This window comes from Podarcis pityusensis (genome assembly GCF_964106645.2).
Source record: "Podarcis pityusensis genome assembly, chromosome: 1".
In the NCBI taxonomy this organism is placed as follows: domain Eukaryota; kingdom Metazoa; phylum Chordata; class Lepidosauria; order Squamata; family Lacertidae; genus Podarcis; species Podarcis pityusensis.
In genome coordinates, this window is record NC_138028.1 from 16698021 (window position 1) to 16723816 (window position 25796).

General features: G+C 46.1%; 1 protein-coding gene across 1 annotated transcript in view; it reads left to right on the forward strand.

Moving 5' to 3' along the window:
• Positions 1 to 16390: 16390 nt before the first annotated feature.
• BEGAIN (brain enriched guanylate kinase associated) overlaps positions 16391 to 25796 on the forward strand; it is a 180397-nt gene continuing 170991 nt past the window's right edge. The window contains exon 1 of the mRNA XM_080993448.1: positions 16391 to 17146. Within this exon, the coding sequence (XP_080849574.1) occupies positions 16397 to 17146 (750 nt within the window). The 5' untranslated portion in view covers positions 16391 to 16396. The remainder of the gene's footprint in view (positions 17147 to 25796) is intronic.

A 25796-nucleotide genomic window follows, 5' to 3' on the forward strand; every position in this document is an offset into this window, starting at 1 on the left:
TAGAACGATGCAAATAAAAGGTACAAAATCATAAGCTTAAAGTCCTTACTTTGCTTAAAAGAGAATTCAGTGGGTGCTCAGATCAGTAGGATTAAAAGTTCTTTTTACGCCTCCACTCCTCCAGCTCTTGCTTTAAAGTTCAATGACAGCGGAAGACGGACTTCCTGTTTCCACGTCTCTCCGCTTTCAGCCAAGTTCAATATTTTAGTCTCAAATTTTAATCTCAAATTTAGGATATTCAGTCTTTACTCACGAGTTGTTGCTTTCTTCCGAATCAAGAATTTGCAAGAATTTGCAGGAAAAGGGATCAGCGCTCACCGGCAGCAGCCGCGCGGCTTCGCTCCACAGATCGCGAAACAGCTCACAGCGCCGCTACCCCCTCCACGTTCCGGAGCCCCTTACGGGGTTCCTTTTGCGTTTTGGAGGTCGCTTCTGGCGCCCACCGAGCCTCAAGACCACAGGCTCTTGCTGCCTGTGGGTTTCCAAAGTGGGTCTCCGCTTCGCCGTAGCGGACGACCCAGTTTCTGCGGAGCCTCCTCTTCACTAGTGAAAGAGGACCGCCATTGCCGTTCGCGCCGCCCCCGGAAGTGGCAGATCTACATTTTAAGCCACCTGAAGCTTAAGCCACCTGTTGGGGTTGGGCGGGTCTGTTTTGCAACCGGCAATGAGATCTGGGTTGTTATCTGTTATCTTCTTAAATGGGGTTGATGCACAACAGATGACCACACCTTTACAACATCTATGCTACTGACTCTCAAACTTTGGGATTGTTGAAATAGATCAGGCTTCCTCGAACTCGGCCCTCCAGATGTTTTGAGACTACAATTCCCATCATCCCTGACCACTGGTCCTGCTAGCTAGATATCATGGGAGTTGTGTAGGCCAAAAACACCTGGAGGGCCGAGTTTGAGGAAGCCTGAAATAGATAGATGTCAGGGACTGAAGGGGAAGGCTGGGAATCCCCCCCCCCCTTTTGCTTCCCTCAGAGGAGGGGGAGTGGGGAGGATCGCCCCCCCTCCAGTAGTTTCAAGAGAAGAGGGAAACAGGCTTGAATTGCAGCAGAACTCAGAGCTGCCAAGTTATGAGGAGGTGTTAGGAGAAGGAGGGAGAGGGGGAGAATTGCCAGTAGAGACATCCTTGGAAAGCATAGAAGCCCCGCCATCCCCGTGTACTCACCGCTCACTTAGAATTCAAGAGCAAAGGGCTCAAAGACCTTTGACTCCTGAGGCCACCTGTAGGGCCACAGGCTGTTGCTGGGGAAATAAGTAGGGGGAGCTCACAGTGAGCAATGTCACTATGGAGTGAAGGACTGGATTATTTGTCTTGCACCACGAGAGCTGAATAAAACCATAAATATGAACTTTCTTGCTTCTTCTTTGATCCTTGATGGAGGATAGAATCCCCCAAGCCTGACAATACAATAAAAAATTAACCAACGTGACTCAGATTGGGTCTCCTAGATCCATTTTTTTAAAGCAATGTGGACTAAATTTGCTTCTGGACCCCCTCTGGAATTAGAGCCATAAGCAGAAGCTTCATTCATTTATAGTAGCTCTACCCCTGGCTGCAAGCTTTCATGGATTTCCTGGTTTGGTTAATTGATTAAAGTGTAGCTGCGGACATTTAAGAACACATCAAGCAAGTAACAAGCCCATGAAATAGATATTTCAAGGGCTCCAACCAACAACCTTACTGGAGTGAAGAAAAGTGTGGCGATCGGGCCGGGACTAATCAGCCATATTTGAAATCATGAAGGCATCTCAGCACCATCTATATCTTGAAAATAGAAATTCATTCAGACCTAGTGGTATTGCGTGACAAGGCTCCAGGCCCCGTAGTTCCCTTATATAATAAACACACAGAGACACGGATAATTTAGGTTACAGGGCTAAAATAGGCCACAACTTTATTGGCTACAGAAGTGAGCGGTTTGAATTAGGCATTGGGTGAAACCAGACTATATCCCAACCCCTGCCCATCTGCAGGGAGTCACTCTAAGGGTAAACCACCAGTAGGAGGAGCCCTGTGACATACATCAAATCAATTGGTCGTCCGGGGGCGTGACGCAGCTGGGAATCCCCATGACGTGGGTGGCATCCCTCCACCCCCAATCCGGGTCACTGGCGTTCCCAGATGCTAGTCTGCAACATCACCCCCCCCCCCCCAGGGAAGGGGAGCGGACCTGTAGAGCAAATCATGACGTTTTGAATGGTGCACCATGACTTAAAGTTTTCTGGGTGGTTTGCCATAAATAACAATCCACCCATCTCTTGATTCTGTTACCAAATTAGGAAGCTGGCTTATACCAAGTCAGACCATTGGTGTACCTTGAGCAGTGGGGTGGGTGGGGGTGGGAATGTTCAGGGATGCAGGAGAGGATATATTGTTTGATTATAGCCTTTCCAGCTTGTGTAAGCAAGTTCTCAATTTAGCAGAGTAACATTCCCCATTTAAACTCAAAGCAGATGCGTTTACTCAGACTCGCTAAAGCCTCTGTAATAACTGTTCTGGTATTTTCCCCTTTATTCCCTCATAAAAGATAAGGCACGACACAGTCTTCTATAAAAGTATAAAAAGAGTTTACTCACATTCTGCTCACAATTGGATCCTAGAAGGCAGACTTAGCTTAGAAAAGTAACATACACCTGGAAACTATCTCATTAGGAGACAGTACCTTTGTCCTCTCTTGGCTTGAAGCCAATGTTGCTTCTTCGATGCATGTAGTCAGAGAGAGAGAGAGATGGGTGCCCTGCCCTGTGCTTTTGTCATTACCTGCACAGGTGAGGCCACACCCACCTCTAGTCACATGCAGAGGAAGTCTGTCCCAGCCCAGAAGGAAACAGGATGTTTAACTGCTGGCTGGACAAACATTCCTCCCCATGTGTAAACATGTTCACTCTAGGAATGTTGTACTTGACTGCTCTTGTGTTTCACATCCCACAGGGGGGAGCTTCATTATGCAAATGGGAGTCCTTGCGCTGCACTTTCACTGATAGGATTCATTAGTTGTATCCTGTCAAGGGTGTGGCATTCAGTGCTAGCCCTTCTCGGAGTAGACCAACTGAACTTAATGGACACAATTAACTGAAGATTCATTAATTTCAGTGGCTCTATTCTGAGGAGGACTTAGCTGACTGCAAGTCGGTGAACTGATTGGAACTGGTGTACAGTCTGGAATAGTGGCAAAGCAACCTTGCAAGTCTGACAATAAACCTGTGATCAACTCCCTTTCGATAGCACATGGTAGCAGCAAAGGCTGTTCTATTTGGGTGAATGAGAAAATACCACACCAACCTCAGTTTGCCCCCACATATCTGCCTTCTTACACATAACAAGTCCGAGGGGTGCTGCGGCTGCTGCCCTGTATAGGGAAGCTTTTGAATGTGTGATGTTTTATTATGTCAGATGGGCGGGGTGCCAGTAAAAGAATTATTGTTGTCACCTTTCTCTTCCTTGGCTTCAGCGTTGCCTTTGGAGATTCCATCAGGAAAGAGCATGAGGATTTAGCTGTGATTCCTGCATTGCAGAGGGTCCCTTCCAACTCCTCACTTCTATGATTCATAGGGTTGCTATATTTTGAAAAGCTTTTTTTCCAAAATAACAAAATCGACACTGCCAACATGAGTTGCATGCATCCAGATTTTCCCAGACATTTCCCAATTTTCTCCCGAGTACTGCTTCCAAAGGAGGGCCGTAGCCAGTGGGTGGTGAGGTGGGACCGTGCATGGGGCGCAGGCAATGGGGGGGGGGCACAAAAACAACTAAAAATATATCCATAAATATAAATATTGATTATTGCCTCATAAGAAATGGTTTTAAATAGAGGGTGAATTGAATGGGTGGAAGGGGGGGTGGTTGGAGGAGAGGTGGAAAGAAGAGCTAATTTGAGAGAGCCAGTGTGGTGTAGTGGTTAAGAGCGGTAGTCTCGTAATCTGGTGAACCGGGTTCGCTTCCCCACTCCTCCACATGCAGCTGCTAGGTGACCTTGGGCTAGTCACACTTCTCTGAAGTCTCTCAGCCCCACTCACCTCACAGAGTGTTTGTTGTGGGGGAGGAAGGGAAAGGAGAATGTTAGCCGCTTTGAGACTCCTTAGGGTAGTGATACAGCGGGATATCAAATCCAACTCTTCTTCTTCTTGTCCATGGCTAGGGAGCACAATCTGGACGGTTCTGCCAGGGGAGCAAGATCACCTAGCTACGGCTCTGCTTCCAAGTGCAGTATTCTGAGTATGTCTGGGAAATTCAGACATAACTGCTAGTTCCAATGGGCACCAGACACCACTGTGGTGGCATGGTCAAAATGTGGATCCTTGCAAGTGGCAGTTATGACGATGTTGCAAAGAGTCAGAGATGTGTTAAGAGTCTACACAGATTCCTTCAGTCCACAGAATTTGGTTGTGTGAAGTGGGAATACCTTGATGTGAGAAAAAGTGCGAGGCAAATAGTGTTTATGCATCAGCAAACAATGATGCATTGAAATTCCCTGGGTGAAAGAGGTATGGGAAAGGTGTGCTATGTTTGTTAAGCAACCAGAATTTGTTTTTCACTCAGACCTATCTTCTTCTTCTCCTTTTTTTAAAAAAGGCTGTTTTTGAAGATCCGTGAAAATTTATCCACATCAAAAACTTAGTTACTTTCTTTTGCTTCAGGCAAGGAAACAACTGGTCCCCAAAATGTGGCACTCACTTGAGATTCAGTTCCACCATATGAAAGCATCTTCCATCACTGTTTCCTGACAGGATTTAATCATTTCGTTTATTTATTGTTTAGTGAGCCTTTTAGCATTCTGTGCTTGCAATCGGTGCCGGGTGCCTCCTACAAAAGAAACTGTGTTATTCATTATTAAATTAGCTTCATTCACAGGGTCAATCATGTTGTTGTTTTTTTTAAAAAATATAGATTCTTTGAACACATGGCTCAAAGAGTCGGCCCTGTGTAGATTTCAGTCCTGATAGGCAAATGTTAACGGAAGGGTTGCAGCTCAGTAATAGAACATCTGCCTTGCGTGCTAATAATAATAATAATAATAATAATAATAATAATTGTATCCCACCCATCTAACTGGGTTGCCCCAGCCACTTTGGGTGGCTTCCAACAGATATAAAAACATAATAAAACTTCAAAGATTAAAAACTTCCCTATACGGGGTTGCCTTCAGATGTCTTCTAAAAGTTTTATACAGTGGTACCTCGGGTTACATACACTTCAGGTTACATATGCTTCAGGTTACAGACTCCGCTAACCCAGAAATAGTACCTCGGGTTATGAACTTTGCTTCAGGATGAGAACAGAAATCGCGCGGCAGCAGCGGGATGCCCAATTAGCTAAAGCGGTGCTTCAGGTTAAGAACAGTTTCAGGTTAAGAACGGACCTCTGAAACGAATTAAGTACTTAACCAGAGGTACCACTGTAGTTATTTATCTCCTTGACATCTGATGGGAAGGCGTTCGGCAGGGAGGACGCCACTGCCAGGAAGGCCCTCTACCTGGTTCCCTGTATCTTAAGGGAACTGCCAGAAGGCCCTCGGAGCTGGACATCGGTGTCTGGGCTGAATGATGGGGTGGAGATACTACTTGGGGTGGATACTACATGGGGTGGAGGTATACAGGGCTGAGGCCATTTAGGGCTTTAAAGGTCAGCACCAACACTTGTGCTCAGAAATGTACTGGGAGCTAGTGTAGATCCTTTAGGACCGACCAGTGTTATATGGTTCCAGTGGCCACTCCCAGACACCAGTCTAGCTGCCACATTCTGGATTAGCTGTAGTTTCCGGGTCACCTCCAAAGGTAGCCCCATGTAGAGCACCTTGCAATAGTCCAAGCAGGAGATAACTAGCACATGTACCACTCTGGCGAGACAGTGTGCAGGCAGGTAGTGTTTCAACCACTGTACCAAATGGAGGTGGTAGACAGCCACCCTGCATTCTGTCACTTTCCACTGGGCCATGATGATGTATGCTGCTGCTGGCAGGCACAGGAAAATGACAGTACCATGCCCCCCTACACACACACGCAAAGCAGGAGGAGAGCAGTTTTGTAAAGCAGGAGGAGAGCTCATGTCAATGGCACCATCCCATCCTGAAATATCCACTCAGGTGATGTCAATTCCACCATTCCACCTGACATCTCCACTCAGTTGCTCTAGTTAGCATTGCTCATTCTCTTCTTTCCTATAACATTCATTAGGAGTCGAGTCTTCACAAATTGACCTTTTCCTTTCCATTTTGCTGATGGAAACTGGCAAGTGCTCCCGGGCAATTGAAGCCAGCACCGATGCCTGTGAAAAGGTGCTTGAACATGGAAGGAGATAATGTAACCTAACCCTGATTTTTCTCTCTCTCTCTGTTTCCATCCATATACTATACTTCCTATACTGCAAATGGCACACACTACAGAGGCAATGACTGGGGTAGTCACAGGAAATTGAGGACAGCATTCAACCCCAGCATCTGCATGCTGCAGAGTGAATAAGCAAGCCAGGCCTCCTGTTTCCCCAGAACCTGCAATTTGGGCTCGTATTACTATAATTAAGGCAGTGTGGAAAAGTCAGACCTTTGATTGCCTTCCACTGCTATGATTTGTTGCATGGGGTGTGCACATGTGGCCACAGAACCTTTGGCAAAGATTAAGCAATGCTAACTCCCAACTAGAAGAAGGTTCTTGTAGGGCTGCCTCTAAAGCAGGCACAGGCAAACTCGGCCCTCCAGGTGTTTTGGGACTACAACTCCCATCATCCCTGACCACTGGTCCTGTTAGCTAGGGATGATGGGAGTTGTAGTCCCAAAACTTCTGGAGGGCTGAGTTTGCCTAGGCCTGCTCCAAAGGCGTTTTGGAAGCTTCAATTCAGTAACTTAACCGGTACATTGAACTAACTGGGACCAGTGAGATGAAATATTTTGCCAAACTGTTTTTTCTTATTTATCCATTCTAGGTATTTTTATGCCATATTCCCAGGGTGGTTTACAAAAAAAGAATAAAGCAATTAAAATGTAAGTATAAGCAAAACATAGCAAACTAAAAGGCCAGGAGATCACAAAGCAGCATAAAACTGTCAGTGTGTTTAAAATTATACAATAAAAGGCTCACAAAATAAAAACAAGGACTTTGCCTGGAGCAGAAAACAGAATAAGGTAGGCATCATGTAAATCTCAGTGTTTTTCAAAATTCATAAATAGTTCTCAAACAGCTACACCGACTTGTGGTCCATTTAAGAATATAAAAGAGCCTTGCTGGGTGAAGCCCATCTAATCCTGCACAATGGCATAGCGGGGGGGGGGGGGAGCCCACAGGAGCCGTTGCCCCAGGCACAAAATGGTTAGGGGTGCAAAATTTCAACACCCAGTGCTGCCTCAATACAGCTGCGCACTTCCATCACTGGACTCCATTGAAAACAGCTTCTCCTTGTGAAGTGACCTCTCCAGACAATGGAACAACTCTTCTTTTCTTATCTCTGCCGCTATGATCTTCTGGGTGATGCAGATACCATTAGGCAGTTGAATGTGCCTGTATACTCTGTTCCCTTCCCGCCCACCCTTCCAAACAGCCCCAGGCTCTGGCAACCCATGCTACACCACTGGTCCTGCATCCTGTTCCTCGAGTGGCCAGCCTGATGCCTGTGGAAGCCCTCAAGCAACACCAGGGTAGAAAAGCAATCTGCCCTCCTGCAGTTTTCAGCCCTGGTACTCGGAAGCATTACTGCCTCTGACAGTGGAGGCAGAGTATAGCCATCATGGCTAGTAGCCACTGATAGCTTTAATGCTCCATGAATTTGCCTAATCCTCTTTTAGAGCCATCCAAGTTGGTAGTCATCACCTTGCCAACAAAGGTCCGTATAGTTAAAGCTATGGTTTCCCCAGTAGTGATGTATGGAAGTGAGAGCAGGACCATAAAGAAGGCTGATCGCCAAAGAATTGATGCTTTTGAATTATGGTGCTGGAGAAGACTCTTGAGAGTCCCATGGACTGCAAAAAGATCAAACCTATCCATTCTGAAGGAAATCAGCCCTGAGTGCTCACTGGAAGGACAGATCCTGAAGCTGAGGCTCCAATACTTTGGCCACCTCATGAGAAGAGAATACTCTCTGGAAAAGACCTTGATTTGGGGAAAGATGGAGGGCACAAGGAGAAGGGGACGACAGAGGACAAGATGGTTGGACAGTGTTCTCGAAGCTACCAGCATGAGTTTGACCAAACTGCGGGAGGCAGTGGAAGACAGGAGTACCTGGCGTGCTCTGGTCCATGGGGTCACGAAGAGTCGGACACGACTAAACAACAACAACAAGTTGGTAGTCATCACTGCAAGTTCTGTGGTTCCACAGTTTAACGATGGGCTACATTAAGAAGTCCTTTCTTTTGTATATCCTGAATCTTCCAACATTCAGCTTCATTGTGTGCCCACAATATCTAGTGTTATGAGAGAGGGAGAACAACATTTCTGTATCCTCTTCCTTTATGCCATGCATAATTTTATGGACCGTGCCACCTCTTACTTGCCTTACAAACGTGAAAGTCTGAAACTCTGCAGAAGAATTGCTCTTGATCATTTTGGCTGCCCTTTTCTAACTCTGCAATATCCTTTCTGAGGTGAGGCAACCAGAACTTTACACAATATTCCAAATGTGGTCACACCACAGATTAGTAGAGCAGCACTATGTCTGCATATTGCAGTCTTATTTATTGGTTCTTAGGATTGGTGGACAGCCTGAATGCCACGGTCCTTTGCTCAAAACACTTTGCCCCGTGCTGAAACTGTGCTTCACTGCTTTGTGGACGACTGCTTGTGCTAGAGGGAGTCTTGAAGCAAATTCCACATCACTTCTTTTCAGAAGCTTGTCAAGTGTTATTTTCCCTCCATGCATTTCTTTCTTTCTTTCTCAAGACAATCAAGTAATCAAAAATGACATTTACCTACCATTTCCCCCATGGTTGCTATTTATTTCCAACATGCTCTTGTACAGTGAGCTCTGACATTTTTACCCCACTCAGGAGAACAATCAGAAGTCCAACTGGCTGCAAGTGACTCAAGGAGGAGAGCCAAGCCAAAAGCTGCAGGGGAAAAGCAACACCGCGATGTTCAGCTTGCCTTTTGAATGTCTCTTCCCGTCAATGTGACATTCCCATTGGCATGTGGAATTACTCTTTCCTGTTGGGGACTCCCATGCTGCCTTTGATAGCCTGGCGAACCCTCCCATCTTGGCTATATGCAAGCAGAGCCGGTTTCATTCTAATTGGCTCTCCTTCTGCTATTTCTGTAGAATCGCTCGGCAGATATTTGAAGCGACGATTTCACTATTCCAAGCGTTCATTCATCCAGTCAACCCACCCACCCCTCACCATTCAATATTAACAAGAGCCATTTAGCCTAGTTGACAGCATCATGGTTTGGGAGACAGGATCTTAATCATCGCCTCCCTTGGATAAGTTACAATTGCAACCTCTGTTCTCCCATATATAACACAAAAACAGAAGTAGCTCACTGGCTGGGGCAGAACCGTAGGCTAGCTTCCTGGCAGATGGGTTACTGTTGCTAACCACAAAGGGAAAGCGTAAGGCAATGTGGAGGCCAGCATAGAACAAACAGATTGGAGGAGCCAATCCAGTGTTCCTGCCAGTGTGTTTGCACTGCACTGACCTCACCACTCTCTCCCAGTGAGCAACCATGGCCCACCTGCCAGGAAGCTAGCGTAACAGTTCCTCTCCACCCCATGAGCTCCTTCTGCTTGAAAAGAACAGTAACACTAGGAGGGGAAAGAACCACCCAAAAAAGCAACTCTGTGCAGTGTAAGAGATCCAAAAATGATGAGAATGTTTAATAGCTGGTTTTTCATTTAGCAGACATCAGTCTGTCTTCATTGCAAAATACACTTCAGTTGGAAAGTATTTCCTGATATCAGTATTTCAAATAATAGAATCATAGAGTTGGAAGGGACCCTGAGGATCCTCTAGTCCAACCCTCTGAAATGCAGGAATATGCAGCTATCCCGACCCTGCAACCTTGGTGTTATTAGCACCATGCTTTAACCAACTGAGCTATCCACCTTGATGAATCATATCTGTCTAAGACAGTAGCCTGCCCCATAAGAGGGGAGGCTAGCAAACCTGCTAATCCAGCCCCTCCTACTTTGGTCTTCAATGCTACCACCAAGTGAATATCTTTACTCCTCTGCCCTCTAATCTCTGGAATTTGATTCCTGGCCCAGCCAACTCTCTGGGGAAACGGGGGTGGGAAAACTAACAGGTTTTCAGATAAACTGCTTAGACCATTGGTCTTCAACTAGTGGGAAAGAACCCACTGCTGTATTGTAGACTCATCTAAGGTGAGTTGCAACAGTAATATTGCCAGCGTAACAAATGTGTGGTAAAGCATTAATAAAAAGGCTCCCAAATGCTTGTTTGGATCACAGGTGGGCCCTGGATCTGAAAAAGTTGAAGACTTACTATATAATTCCTATATAAATATAGGAATTAAATTGATAAAAGTAGTTAAAACCAGAATTAAATTCGTTTTTCCTACAAGCAGTACATTCATGGTTTTTATGGATATATATATATTTTTAGAAGCAAAAGGTAATTTTAAAAGAGTGTGAACAATTAACCATAATTTCCAAATGGAAATAATTTGCTAATTCTAGTCTAGATGATTTCGCTATTTAGCAGTAGAGCCATTTCCAGCCCTCTCGGTTGAGCTTCTGGAGTCTTGGGCCTTATTCAGCAATTTTTATTTTCTCCAACAGCACTTTACCTCTCTTTGCCATATTTAACTGTATTTAATTAGGTACATTATTTCCACTCACTTTCCCACCATAGTGGCCAATCAGAAGAGCAGGACAGTTCTCTTTCATTTCCTATTTCCCATAATTTATTCGGTTTCCTTTCTTCCCCTTTCATGTTTAGGTTTCATTCCCCTCCCCCTCAGGAGACAGGTTTTGGGGCTGAACTTTGGATCCCCATGGTCTGAATCTCTGCTAAAACAGTGGTCACACACCTTTTTGGATTAGTTGGCACAGTGTGAATTTTGAATGCTGGAGGTGCCAGTTCCAAAATGGCGGCCATGGAAGGGACATTTCTGTTTTACTGGAATTAGCAATATGGAGAAAGGGGTGAGCCTGTGAGGTGGGCTGAGGCAGCCACCTCAGGCAGCAGAAGCCCACAAAATCTCGTGAGATCTCATGCACTCCATGAGATCTCACGAGATCTTGCTGCCACTTCATGGGCACTGCCGCACAACCCGGGTATGGGAGGCTCTGCTGGTGGCAGGGCATCACTTTCCCATTTAGCCACAGGCGGCAAACTGGGACCCGCTGCCCCTGGAGGTGAGAGACTCTGCATTGGCTACCAGCGGGTGGCTTTTTCCACCTGCCCTGCCTGTTAAGGAGTTGTCAGGTGTGCACAGGTCATCCTCAGGACAGGAAAGAATGTGAGGCATGAAATGCAATTAGCTTTTGTTCACGGAAAGCATAGCAGAGTTCCTCTGTCTCGCCTCATTTAGCTTAAGGCGTGTCACAGTCCGGGTTAGAGGCAGTCAGAATCCCAGCTTGGTATGTCGGGACCGGGCTAGAGGTCGGGAAGCAGGAATCAGCAGTCCCGGGTCAGGAAGCCAAGAGTCCACAAATCAGGAAACCAGGAGTCAGGAAGCCAAGAGTCCGAGGGTCAGGAAACCAGGAGTCAGGAAGCCGAAGACAGCTAGGTGGGTAGTGTGTTGTCATGGCAAAGAGTCAGAGGGAAATGCTGGTCTTATATACCCCTCACAGCCCTTGCCACCAGCTGCTACGAGTCTTCTGTCAAGCCTCACCTGAGCGGCCACACCTTGCCCTTCCAGGCCAAACTCAGAAAGGCTCCAGTCCTGCGAGGCCTTACCAGTCACAGGGCCTGGCTCCAGCACGCACTCCTGACAAGGCATTCCTGAAACTGACCACTCTCCCCACCCTTCCCTGCCTAGCCTCTCAATATGGATCCCTCCCAAGCAGATGGAAACTGCGCCGAGGGGGTGGGCTCCTCCTCTGGGCCTGTCTGTTCAGGACTCTTCTTGAGTGCGGTGTCAGAGGGGGACGAGAGCCAGCAGGATTGGGACGGTCCAGCTGCTGGGTAGAAGGGTCAATCTCTGACCCCTCTGTCTTAGTCTGTGCTGACATTCAGACTCCCAGCCTCCAGCCCTGTCCTGGAAGATCCTCCTCCTTCAGACTCTCATTGATGGCTCAGTTCTCCTGCTTCTAGCTCAGCCCTTCCCCAGACTGCTCCCCAGTGCTGCACCCCCGTGATCTGGCATCCATGTCTTCTTCTTCTATGTCCTCCTTGGGGATCTATTATGAAATGAATGAAGCTTCTGCTTATGGCCCACCACTCTTCCTCATTCAGCCGGTCCCTGACACTGCCCTCCCCTTCAGCCCTAGGAACCTCTGAAAGGGAGCTTCTGTGAGGGATGAGAACCCTCATAAGGGAGCTATTTCCAGAACTATGATGGGAGAGAGACTCTCTGGTTGCCATCAGAAGATGGTTGGTTTCATCTGTGTTGCTCCACCCTCACAGAGGGTGGCTCTGTGGTCTAAGCTACTGAGCTTCTTGGGCTTGCTGATCGGAAGGTCAGCAGTTCGAATCTGCATGATGGGGTGACATTGCTCTGTCCCAACTTCTGCCAACCTAGCAGTTCGAAAGCACACCTGTGCAAGTAGATAAATAGGTACTGCTGCAGCAGGGAGGTAACTGGCATTCCCATGCACTCTGGCACTCATCACGGTGTTCTGTTGTGCCAGAAGCAGCTTATTCATGCAGGTCATGTGACCCGGAAAGCTGTCTGTGAACAAACACCGGTTCCCTGGGCCTGAAAGCGAGATGAGCGCCGCCACCCCATAGTCACCTTTGACTGGACTTAACCGTCCAGGGGTCCTTTACCATTAGCTTTTTTCTTTTCTTTTCTTTTATGCTCCACCCTCCATCCCAAGAAGGCTTCCTAAAGGAGTTACTTCATAGTAATAATAATAATTTATTATTTATACCCTGCCCATCTGGTTGAGTTTCCCCAGCCACTCTGGGCAGCTTCCAATCGAGTGTTAAAAACAATACCGCATTAAATATTAAAAATTTCCTTAAACAGGGCTGCCTTCAGATGTCTTTTAAAGATAAGGTAGCTGCTTATTTCCTTCACATCTGAAGGGAGGGAGGGCGCCTCTACCGAGAAGGCCCTCTGTCTGGTTCCCTGTAACCTCACTTCTTGCAATGAGGGAACCGCCAGAAGGCGCTTGGCGCTGGACCTCAGTGTCTGGGCTGAACGATGGGGGTGGAAACGCTCCTTCAAGTATACAGGGCCATTTAGGGCTTTAAAGGTCAGCACCAACACTTTGAATTGTGCTCGGAAACGTACTGGGAGCCAATGCAGATCTCTCAGGACCGGTGTTATGTGGTCCCGGCGGCCACTCCCAGTCACCAGTCTAGCTGCTGCATTCTGGATTAATTGCAGTTTCCAAGTCACCTTCAAAGGTAGCCCCACGTAGAGCGCATTGCAGTAGTCCAAGCGGGAGATAACTAGAGCATGCACTACTCTGGCAAGGCAGTCCATGGGCAGGTAGGATCTCAGCCTGCATACCAGATGGAGCTGGTAGACAGAATTAATCTGCACCTACATGGACAGCTGTGAGTCCAAAATGACTCCCAGGCTGCGCACCTGGTCCTCTATAGGTAATTTGACTTGACATGTCAGTAAGCTCTATGCTTGGTTAAATGTTTATGCATGTTAAACAAATGAGCAGCTATTGATTATTAATATTTTATTGTTCTGTTGCAGTCCCCTTATGTATTGCCATTATATTGCTGTATTGAGATTTTGATTCGGAACCACTCTGAGCACAGATTTACTGTGGAAAATGCAGTATATATAAATAAATGGACAAGGGCATTGCAGCATCTTGCAGTTTACCAACCGTTTCTGCAAATACACCACACACATCATAACAGTGACCAAACTTTTGCTAGTATAAAATAATGGCCAAATGAGATTAAAACTACCCATGTGACATGCCCAGCTGACAGGTGCCCGGTGAGCTGAAGTGACAGCTATGGGTATCGTATCTTCAAAATTCATAGGAGCAGGGTGCTGATTGATTTAACCTGCAAATGCTGCCGCCAGCACTTTTGCAGGACCAGGAGGGAAAATATTTTTTTACAGGGTAACTGCAGGCGGTGGTTAACAGTTCTTGCCACAAAACGAAAACATCTTTCTGAGCTCTTCTTTAGGAAACTTCCAGTTGTCATAACAACCTTGGCGGCAGTTCTCCTCCTTTTGCTACAGGAGATTTCATTTGCTCGTGATACTATTCCCAGGAAAACAAAGCCCTTTAAAAAAAAAAAAATTAAACGTAAGCCCAGTTCAAAGGAAAAGGACAAATCTTTGCTCCTACCTCCCAAACACAAAACTCTTAATTTCTTTTCACAGTACAGGGGCGCCCATTTGAAACTCTTTGATCTATGGTTTGCAGAGTCATCCCACTGAATCAATTAATCTTGGTGATGGTGGGATCCTTCAGTCTGGTTCTGTCTTTGCTCAGACCTGGAGGTGTTCAGAAAAGCTCTCTCAAATGTCATTTGGCACCTAAATAAGCTTCAATTAACCTTTGCCCAAATTCTTTATATACCCTCCGTGATCAAGCTGGCAATGTATTCCCAATAAGTGCCTCAGAATGCATCATTCTTAGTCCTCCAAGGTGCCCAGCTATGCAGGTGGAATGTTGATTTGCCAAGGGAGATACTCTCATTGTGTCGCAAGGGATCCTGGGGCACGCAGTTTGTAAGAAATCCCGAAGAACCTTCACAAGACCGTTTTGATGCAGAGTGGTGAACTTTCCCAGACCCTTGTGAAGTTGTACAGCATTTCAGCTTCTTCTTCTGTGTGATAGTGTTTGGGAAGGAAATGAACCCTGACCATATTACAGGCAACATCAGGAAGTCATCAGTGAGGGGTGGGAAAGAGAGGCAATTCAACAGCATAAAGATCAAACTGTAATTTCAAGAAAAGTGGTAAATGAGAAAGGTAAATTGACTGATTCGGGATTCATAGCTGTTGGATATGTTCTCATATACATATAAAATCAGCAGATGTTGACATTGACTGGCAATTCTCAAGAGCTTTGGATCTGTAGGTAATATTGTGCCACAGAGTTTGCTTTTTTACTTTTACAAGATGTGAGCAGGTTATGTCTGTCCAGGAAGGGCAATTTTGGTTCGACTCACAGCTGATCATCATTTGAGTTTCTAAACCAATGCAATAAGAATCCTTTCAGTGAATATAATCATAATTCTCAACGTTTTCAACAAAAATGATAAATAATGCACAGAAACTAAAGGCAAAACGAAGCCCCACCCAGGGTTCAGTGTCCACATATGGAAGATTCCCTTAAGATCAGTAGATCCTATGGGATGAGAAAACACAAAGTCAACACATCAGAATATTAGAGAGAACGTGAGGTCTTTGTGGGCTTCCCATGTCATCAGACCTCTTCCTCCACTCGGTGCAAGTTACGTCTTCCCGAGAGCACCAGAACATTGGGTGGAGAGGATGGACTGACTGGATGTGACTTCCCATTCCATGAAATATTATGGGTAACAGTGTCTTTGCATGTCCCCCATTGCATGTACATTGAAGGGGAATCCTCTGTGCATGGGCACTGCTGCAGTGGGGGAGGGGGACCAGATCATCCCCCCTAAGCACCTTATTCCATGTCCTGATGGGTCCTCATAGATTTGTGTGTGCGTTTTATAACAGAGCAGAGTGCATTAACAAAGAACAGGGCATTTCATACCATCATATGACCTTCTTTAGTATCTGACTTTAAAAAAAAAAAAAGCCCTGCAATGTTACTGCCCCAGAGCTTACTTAGTGTGAATTGATTCACATCAATGTAGATGAGTTCACAGTTCAACAGGCAGGAATATATCAAATGCTTGTCTTGATCGATGGAAACCCACGTTTCTCAGCGGCGGGGACCGGGGCAGGAGGTGGGAGATTGCATGTTCTATGGATTTAGTTGATTGGAACAACTAATTAAAATGATGCAAATTTGCTATTGATCTAATTTTGGTGGATATGTGTGACTAGGGATTGTGAACTGTGGCAGCTGGACCAGGGGTGTATTTTGCCAAGGAAACGGCCCCTTTGCATGGATGATGAAGAAGAGGGAGATGCCATTTTGCTGGCAATAGGTTAACATTCTGATACGGAAAAGAAAAGATCCCATGGAGCTGTTGTCCAAAGGATCTCCAACACACATCAAGGCGGAGAGTGGGGCACACGGGAGACTCCACAAGCCAGAAGGGCCTAGGGGGATGGCTGAAGAACGACCATGTTGCGGTGCTGCTGCCTATCTCCGTGCCTCTGAAGCTGGAAGCAGCCTAGACAGCAGACATTTGAGCATGTTGGGTATGGCGAGCTATTCCAAACCCTGCAGCTCCAGCGAGGACAGCTTTGAGCTTCAAAGTGGCGGAAGGTCAGAGGCTAAAAGCTTTGTTAAAAGCAAAAATAAGGATGAAGGTTATCAATCCCATCGATTGAAACACAACCAGAAATGGGGTGAAAACATTCATGGTCTGGAGCACACTTCACTCTACCCAGCCAAAGCAGGGAACACCAGCCAGAAGCTGCAGAGGCGGAAGGTGCAGAAGAGAAGCAGCTCGTCAGCCTCTGACCTCAGCGCGCTGAGCCAAGGCTCCTCAAGCTCCTTGTCTGTCGTGGAAGAGAAGATCGAGGCCAAGCTCAAGTTCTCGCAGTTCCTGAACGAGGTCACGTTCAGGGTGCTTGACCCTGTGAGTCTGAGAGCTTTCCGGGCTGCCAAGCTGAAGAGTAGCCTGGGCTCGGGTGGCAGAAGCCTGGATGACTTGCGGATGAAGAAGAAGACCCCCGAGGGCTGGAAAGCCGATGCTGTGGCCTGGAAGTCACACCAAGAGACGGACCTGGAGAGCTTGAGGAGCGATGACCTGGTGGCTAGAGCGCGGTTGCGCAAGCTGGAGAAGTCCTTGTCTTTGGATACAGGCCCTCCCCATGAGAGATACGGCGATGGGATTTCATGCGAAGCCAGGCCTGTCCTGCCGGGAGAAACCATCATTTTGCAAAGGGATGGGATGCCTGCTAGGAAATCCGCCTCCTTGCCTCGAAGTTCAAGCATGGTGAGCCAACCCAAAACCACTTTATTTGGCATGTTTCTCATGGGTTTGGGGGAGGGGGCCGTAGTTCAGTGGTGGAGCATCTGCAGTAGCATACCCTCCAACACTTCTCCAATGAAAATAGGGACATTGTATTCTATCATCATCATCACTCTGGGCAGCTTTCAGCATATATAAAAACATTTTTAAAAACATTACAAAATCTTCCCTATACAGGGCTGCCTTCAGATGTCTTCTAAAGGTTGTATAGTTACTTATCTCCGTGATTTGGGGGTCACATAACTCCATACCCTCCAACTATTCTTTGAGTATACCTGAAGGGGCCACCCCCATCGTTCAGCCCAGACACTGAGGCCCAGCTCCAAAGGCCTTCTGGCAGTTCCCTCACTGCGAGAAGTGAAGTTACAGGGAACCAGGCAGAGGGCCTTCTCGGTGGTGGCGCCCTCCCTGTGGAATGCCCTCCCATCAGATGTCAAGGAAATAAACAACTATCTGACTTTTAGAAGACATCTGAAGGCAGCCCTGTTTAGGGAAGTTTTTAATGTCTGATGTTTTGTTGTGTTTTTAATATTCTGTTGGGAGCCACCCAGAGTGGCTGGGGAAACCCAGTCAGATGGGTGGGGTACAAATAAATTATTATTATTATTATTATTATTATGCAGGTGTCCTAGGGAAAAGCGGGACAATCCGGGATCAAATCAGAAACAAGGATGGCTTCTGTAAATCTGGGACCATCCCTGTAAAATAGGAATACTTGGAGGGTCTGCAGTAGGTCACAGGTTTGATCCAAGTATCACTTGGAAAAGACCCCGCCTGAAAACCTGGAGGGGTCACTGCCAGTCCGTGTAGACAATACAGAGCTAGATGGACCCATGGGCTGACTTGGTGGAAGGCAGCTTTCTATGTTCTGCAGCTGATCCAAAAATAGGGCATAAGGGCAGAGCTCATTATCAGCAATAGCAGAGCTTCTTCCTTTTTTTTCTTAAGAGATTCACCACCACCCTGTTGTTGTTGAAAGTAACGGCAGTGGCATCTGTCGATCTGGCTGCCATTTTGCAGTTTTCCACAATGCCAAGGACTTAGCATTATACCTGGGACATTATGAGGAGCAAAATGGCGACACACAAATGTACACTGGTTGGCAATATTTGGAGTGCATTTGGCAAACTGCCCCTCTTTTTGCAGAAGGACGAAGGAAAGAAAATCCTCAGCAAAATCCTCTGAAAAAATCTCTTCTCTTTTGTCTTGCGCAGTGGTTCAGTTTGGTTCCATTACCCTCCACCTGTGCTTGTGAAGCTATGGTTCAAATCCCCCTTCCCTGAGTGCCGGGAGCCAGCAAGGGTGGAGGAAGTACGTATACAAAGACTTTACATGCGCAAAATCCTAATTTCAGTCCTTGGCATCTCAGTGTAAAGAAATTTGGGCAATATAAGTGGGGAGAAATCCACCTCTACACCTATTTCTGTAAAAAGCTCTTTGGACTGGCAGTCTACCTTAGTATAAGGCAGCTTCCTGTGTTCAGAAGACCCCTCATATATGTAGGGTTCACTTTCTGGAGATAGCAAAAACAGTTTCACTTGCATAGTATCATCCACATGCTACTCCCCCCCCCCCCAGGGTGCCAATTAACATGAGAGAAAACATTTGCACTCCCCTTTTAAAAATTCGCTTTTGAAATAATGTATGCAATTGCCAGCTTCCTCCCCTTGCCCCTGTCTCCCACCAGCTGGTGCTAAACTGAGACCTTAAGAACTTAACCCAGGGGAGGCCCAAGCAAACTGGCTTCCTGGTTGCATAATCCTGGCCCGTTCACAAACTGATGACCTCAAGCTGAGCCCTTAGGGGAAGAAAAATGTTAAGTCACTTTGAAGTCAAGAGAAGCCTTATAGATTTTTTAAAAAAGAAAGAAAGAGGTGTGTGTGCGTAGTCTGCAGCATGAGAGGGCAGAAGACCTGTGTGTAACATCTTCTCTTCCCCTGTTCACGTTTATAAATGCAGTCATTTAATAAAAGCACCAGGCATCCATGCTGCTGCAATTTTGCAAGGTGTCCTTGGCCGTCTGTGCCATGTCAAAGATGGCCTTAAGGCAAGGTTCTGGACGGAAGGCAATTCCGTCTGAAAAGCTCTATGCTCCATTACAGGTCAGCACCCTGAATAGCAAGTGGATGGTCCTGCAAAAAGAAAAGAACAAAGGTGACCCCTCCTCACAGTTCAGAGGGCTGCTATTAGAATTTGTGGGGCTGTGAGCTCTATAGCATACATCTGGGATGGGCAGCGGCTGACAGGCAGATGCATCCTGTGCATTAACTTTAACCACTTTGCTTTTAACATGGTAAAAGTCCCTCTCTGCCATGTTACAAGTCCAGCAGCGACCTTCTTTCTCTCATGGGCGATTTCATGGGGTTGCTGAATGTTCAGCTTGGACTAAATTCCCTCCCTGATCATTTTCTGCCTCAGTTCTCTGTGCTGAATCCAGAGGACAGTTGTAACAGAAACATTTCTCTACTGAATTCTGACTGCTTCAGTGCTGTAGTATTTTGTGAACAGATAAATGTGGGTTTCCTTTGGAATTCCTGCCCCTGAACTTCTGGACTTATTCGCACAATGTCTTCAGTAATGTAGATCCCCTTCTCTTTGGTCAAGAATTCCAACTTTGGCCCCTTCCTGGAGCTCCCTGTGGGAATTTCATTTCTCAAAAAGTGTTGGGAAATGAAAAACTAGAGCTCCAAAATGTATTGATTTGTTGTTGTTGTTCTTCACATCAGGAACCCTTCAGCTGAGTTTGGTGACGATATCTTGAGAGGCAGCGGAACCTAAGGAGAACAGGGACAGATAGACAAACCACTTTCCAAAATAGATATTAAATGTTCTCTTATTTGACTCTAATAATGGTGATTACTATGTAAAATTTAATAATGCAATCCATATTGTCGGCACTGTGACAATTTTGAACCGTGTGTATTCCAAAATAAACTCGAAGCAGTTTATTAAAGAAAACAAGTAAAATAAATGAGTATACGATAAAACAGTTCACAAACAAACGTAAGTATAACATGCAGGAAAAGTCTTCAAGCTGCACTGAAAACAGTTCATATTTCTAAAATCAATTTCGTACAGTAAAACCAAGAGCGTGATAAAACAACTCAGCGATAAAAACCAGGAGACAGAACTTTAACCCACACTACAAGCCTGACAAAATAAAAAGGTCTTAGCAGCTTGCCTGAAGCTTACATTTCCAAGGTCTTCAATAAACTCAGGCTAATGCTACTATGCAGGAAGCTCAACTTTGCTATGGCTGTATTGTATTTGGTGTTTCATAATATAACTAATAACACATAGTCCTGCCGAACATTTCAATTTCAGGCAACCTTACATAACCTGCACGAGCTCAGTTGTGACAATGGTTCAGAGACATAGAAGCAAAGTTGTCATGTGACTGGAGGAGTTTTCAGCATTCGTGAAAACTGGCATCCTCTGGAGATTCAGACCCAGGGGGCGGTGATGTGCAAAAATCACCTATCAGACTATGGAGTATATGACACATATGTTTGTGGTGCTGCACCACTGCTGCTGCAGTGAGATCAAACGCAGGAGAAGCTCTCCATCCTTCCTTGCCGCGGGATCACATTCATCCAGTGCTTTACCAACTGCACTGGCTCTTGGTGGTGTACAGGGTCAGGTTTAAGGTGCTAGTTTTGACCTTTAAAGCCCTATGCGGCCTAGGACCCACGTACCTATGGGACCGCCTCTCCTGGTATGCCCCGCGGAGGACCTTAAGCTCCACAAATGACAACATTTTGGAGGTCCCAAGTCGCAAGGTGGTTAGATTGGTCTCAACTAGGGCCAGGGCCTTTTCAGTACTGGCCCCGACTTGGTGGAACTGTCTGTCACAAGAGACTAGGGCCCTGTGGGACTTGACATCTTTCCACAGGGTCTGCAAGACAGAGCTGTTCCGCCTGGCCTTTGGTTTGGACTCAGTCTGACCCTTATGTTTTTCCCTCCCCTTATGGTTTTGATCTATGGGCTACTTTTAAAATAAGGCTGCATTTTAGATTGCATTTTAACCTGTATTTTAAATTGGGGTTTTACCCCTATTATGATTTTACTGTAATTTTACTGGTGTTAGCCGCCCTGAGCCCGGCTCTGGCCGGGGAGGGCTGGGTATAAATAAATGTGTTGTTGTTGTTGTTGTTGTTCCTGTGCTACGGCACAAAGGTGTGTGAATGTTTTTGCCCTTCCACCTTGCCTCGCCCTCACTCTGAACATTTGAGTACTTGGGTCACATAAAATGTAGTAATTTATAATGTGACTATTGCAGTAAATGGATATATTTTTTTAATTGGCGGGGTGGGGGCATCAATGCAGTTCCTTGCCAAGAGTGCAAGGGATCCCAGGTCCTTCTTGCATGATGCACTGAAACCCATCTTGCATGCATGACTCCAGATAATGGAGCAAAGCAGCCAGGAAAGAGTCCTGTGGCATTTTAAAGCCTATCAAATTGATTGTGGCATAAGCTGTGCTATCTTCATTTGGTGTGTGGGTGTGTATGAAATATTCCCATAAAGCACCTTGAATCAATTTCACAACAAGGGATTATGGCTATGAGTCTTGGAAGACCTGCTCCCTGTCCTGCAGGCCCTTTCCCACCTGGCCTGGGGAGACTGACTGACTCCAACTGGGGCCCTGACTGACTCCAACTACAAAAGCTTAAGGGAGGCTGAGGAGTCATGGAACATAGTGACAGATAAAAATCCCTGCCCCTTATGGGATATGCCAGATTTTTGATCCAGCAGAACCAAAGCCTCTATCACCCGACTCCCAAATTCCCAATTTTGGGCTTTCTGCTGGCTACCACAAGTGGTAAAATAGCCAGTAGTAACTTTATACCTGCCATGGAGCCTCCAGCATGGTGAAGCCCCCCTCCTCCTTGCGTGGTGGGCTACCCTGGCAGTGGAGGCTGGCTGGTGGACAGGAGCCTGTTTGGTTTTCTAACCTCCCCAGGCAACAACATCAAGGAGCTAGGGTTGCACCCGAAGTCTGGATGCAATTCATATGTGCAGAGATATAAAAGTTTGTCGAAAGTGGAGCAAGAGAAAGGGCCACGAAATGCAAAGGACATGCAGTAGTTACACCTCATTTATATGCATTGGCCAAATGCATAAACGATATGAATGGAATGACTCATTCACAACAGCAGTCATGGGTGATAAGATTATAGTGCTATCTTCCTCACTTGAGCCCAGATTCAACGGAATAACATTTGCTAATAAATTCAAGTTCAGCAGTTTCTCACAGGAGTGCCCCTCTGAATTCTTGTTGTTGTTGTTGTTGAACTTCCGGAGCCTTGGAGATCTGCAGCAAAGTGTTTGGGGCGACTGAAATGTTGTAATACAACTTTCTGAATGTACTGAACTTAAGGACATAGGAAGCAACATTATAACAAGTGGGACCTTTGGTCCATCTAGTTCAGTTATCATTACACTCACTAAAAGCGGCTCTCTAGGATTTCAGGCATGGGACATTCCCAGTTCCACCTGGAGATGAACAAGGAACCCTCTGCTGTATCCCTGACCTATAGACCTTCCTGTGGTGATGTCAGATTCGTCTCTGTTTATTCGCACATAGACTGAGCTCAGAGGTAGCAATATTAGCTTAATAAACCATGGTTATCAAGTCAAGAGAAAGCATGGTGAGCCCTCCCTCATCAGTGGTGCTTCATTCTACCAGTGAGGACAGAGAGAGGGCTGTTTGCTTTCCTTCCCCCCATCCCACCCCTCCAGCCATCTCTCCTCTTCTCCTCACTGATATACTTGGGCACTTCTAGAGTGGTTTGTTTAAACCACAGTTTCCCATTATACCCAAACAGGGGTAACTGTGACTTAACCTTGGTTTACTAACTTGGATATGACTCTACTGTCAGAGTGGTGTTGTACTGGCTGTACAGCTATACTAGGAGAGCTTTGACATAAGGAGGAAATTACATCAAGCTGAAACCCTTATGCACCTCACTTAGTAATAATAATAATAATAATAATAATAATAATAATAATTTATTTATACCCCAGATAGATATATACTATCTGACTGAGTCTCCCCAGCCACTCTTCTTCCAACCAAATATCAAAAACAATACATTAAAAACTTCCTTAAACAGGGCCCCTTTCAGGTGTCTTTTAAAATTAAAATAGTTGTTTATTGCCTTGACATCTGATGGGAGGGCATTCCACAGGGCAGGCGCCACTAATGAGAAGACCATCTGCCTGGTTGCCTGTAACCTCACTTCTTGCAGCGAGGGAACCACCAGAAGGCTCTCGGTGCTGGATCTCAGTGTCCAGGCTGGATGATGGGCATGGAGATGCTCCTTCAGGTATACAGGACCAAGGCCACTTAGGGCTTTAAAGGTCAGCACCAACACTTTGAATTGTGCTCGGAAATGTACTGGGAGCCAATGAAGATCTTTCAGGACTGGTGTTATATGGTCTCGGCGGCCGCTCCCAGTCACCAGTCTAGCTGCCACACTCTGGATTAATTGCAGTTTCCAAGTCACCTTCAAAGGTAGCCCCACGTAGAGCGCATTGCAGTAGTCCAAGTGGGAGATAACTAGAGCATGCACCACTCTGGCAAGACAGTCTGCGGGCAGGTAGGGTCTCAGCCTGTGTACCAGGTGGAACTGGTAGACAGCAGCCCTGGATACAGTATTGACCTGTGCCTCCATGGACAGCTGTGAGTCCAAAATGACTCCAGGTTGTGCACCTGGTCCTTCAGGGGCACAGTTACCCCATTAGGATCACTCACAGCTCATTCTTCCTCATGCCCCTTTATATTCCATGTGCTGATGTCAGGAAATGTTGAGCACTACCACATATGGTGAGCCTTGTAGCTTCTCAGGGAATAACATTCCATACTGACTCCACCCAGAATGGTCCTACAAGACAGGAAGGAGTATAAGAGAGCTTCCTGTCTTAGAGGAACTGTGCTTGAGCAACTAAGTCTACCCGCACTTCAGAGGGTCTTGTGCTTCTGGCTTGTTCTCTGATCTTGGATTTTCCGAGCTCTAACTGGAGATGCTGGGGATTTAACCTGGGACCTCCTGTGTGCAAAGCAGATGCTCTAATCACTGAGCTATTATCCCAATTGCTCCTTAACTGTTCTAGAATGCTGCCCCTGACACAGCCCTAACTCTTGGGACAAGCAAGATCCTACTACCTTTTTTTGCGATAAGCTCCAAGCTTTCCATACATGCAGGGAGGGAGGGTGCAAGATTGTGGCGATTGAAACCTACATTGCTTGGGTAAAAAGCAATTACCCTTTTAGATTAGCAAAACGAGTCTCTTGCAAACTAAAAGAACAGTTAATTATAGAAAAAGGAAGACAGAGCGTACTTGTGAAAGATCACATTTGTTTGCATTAGCTTATTCCCATCTTCTGCTCAGTACTCTGGTTTTCTTTCATGAAAAGCGTGCCTCCCATAATCCACCCATAAGGATGGATTTTAAATAATCACTTTCCACTTATATACATTTTTTTTCAGCCAACGTGCTGTATCTCTCATGGCTGGGTTTAAGATCTTGCTCTGCCTCTGTATGCATGTATCAAATATTGCAGATGCAATAGGAGTGGAACTGCTGATGGATTTCAAGGGAAATGCACTTAAATCTATTGTAATAACAAATAGACATACTTTCATATTTACTTCATTATTCTGGGATCCAAAATGAATGGAACCTTTCAGAGTTTGCGAACAATTCTAGCATTTTCAGCACTTTGTCAAAGAGATGGATTTACATCAAGGCCTCCTGAGAACCATTCTCTGATTAATTTTGCACTGCACCTTCACAGACTTGTTCTCTGTTGTTCAGAGGATAGGACAAGAACCAGTTGCTGAAAATTGTATGGAAGCAGGCTAAAACTTGGTGGGACATGGGTGGCACTGTGGGTTAAACCACAGAGCCTAGGACTTGCCGATCAGAAGGTCAGCAGTTCGAATCCCCGTGATGGGGTGAGCTCCTGTTGCTCAGTCCCTGCTCCTGCCAACCTAGCAGTTTGAAAGCACGTCAAAGTGCTCTGGTTTGCCAGAAGCGGCTTAGTCCTGCTGGCCACATGACCCGGAAGCTGTACGCCGGCTCCCTCGACCAATAAAGCGAGATGACTGCCACAAGCCCATAGTCGGTCACGACTGGACCTAATGGTCAAGGGTCCCTTTACCTTTACCTTTAGGCTAAAACTTAGGAGAAGCTTGCTAATTGTAAGAGCTATTCAAAAATGGAACAGTCTACCTTGGGAGGTGCTCACGTTTCCTTTGCTGAAGATACTTGTATCCTTGGGCAATAAGCACCCACAAAGGAATGTTTGTGGCTTTCATGTCTGTGCACATGTTTTCACATTTAATCCCTTTGGTGAAGAAGTTTATAGCCTTAGTTTAATATACTATAGAAACACAGACTTATAAAGCTGGGACCATTGACTATCCTTAACCATCCTTGACCATTGGCCATGCTGGGACCATCTACTCCAGCTTCCTGCTCAACGTAGCATCTACAAAATAGAATACCATCAGTCCTCACCAACCTGGTGTTCTCCAGATGTTTTGGACTGCAACTCCCATCAGCCCTAGCCAGCATGACCAATCATCATTGACCGTCCTTGACCATTG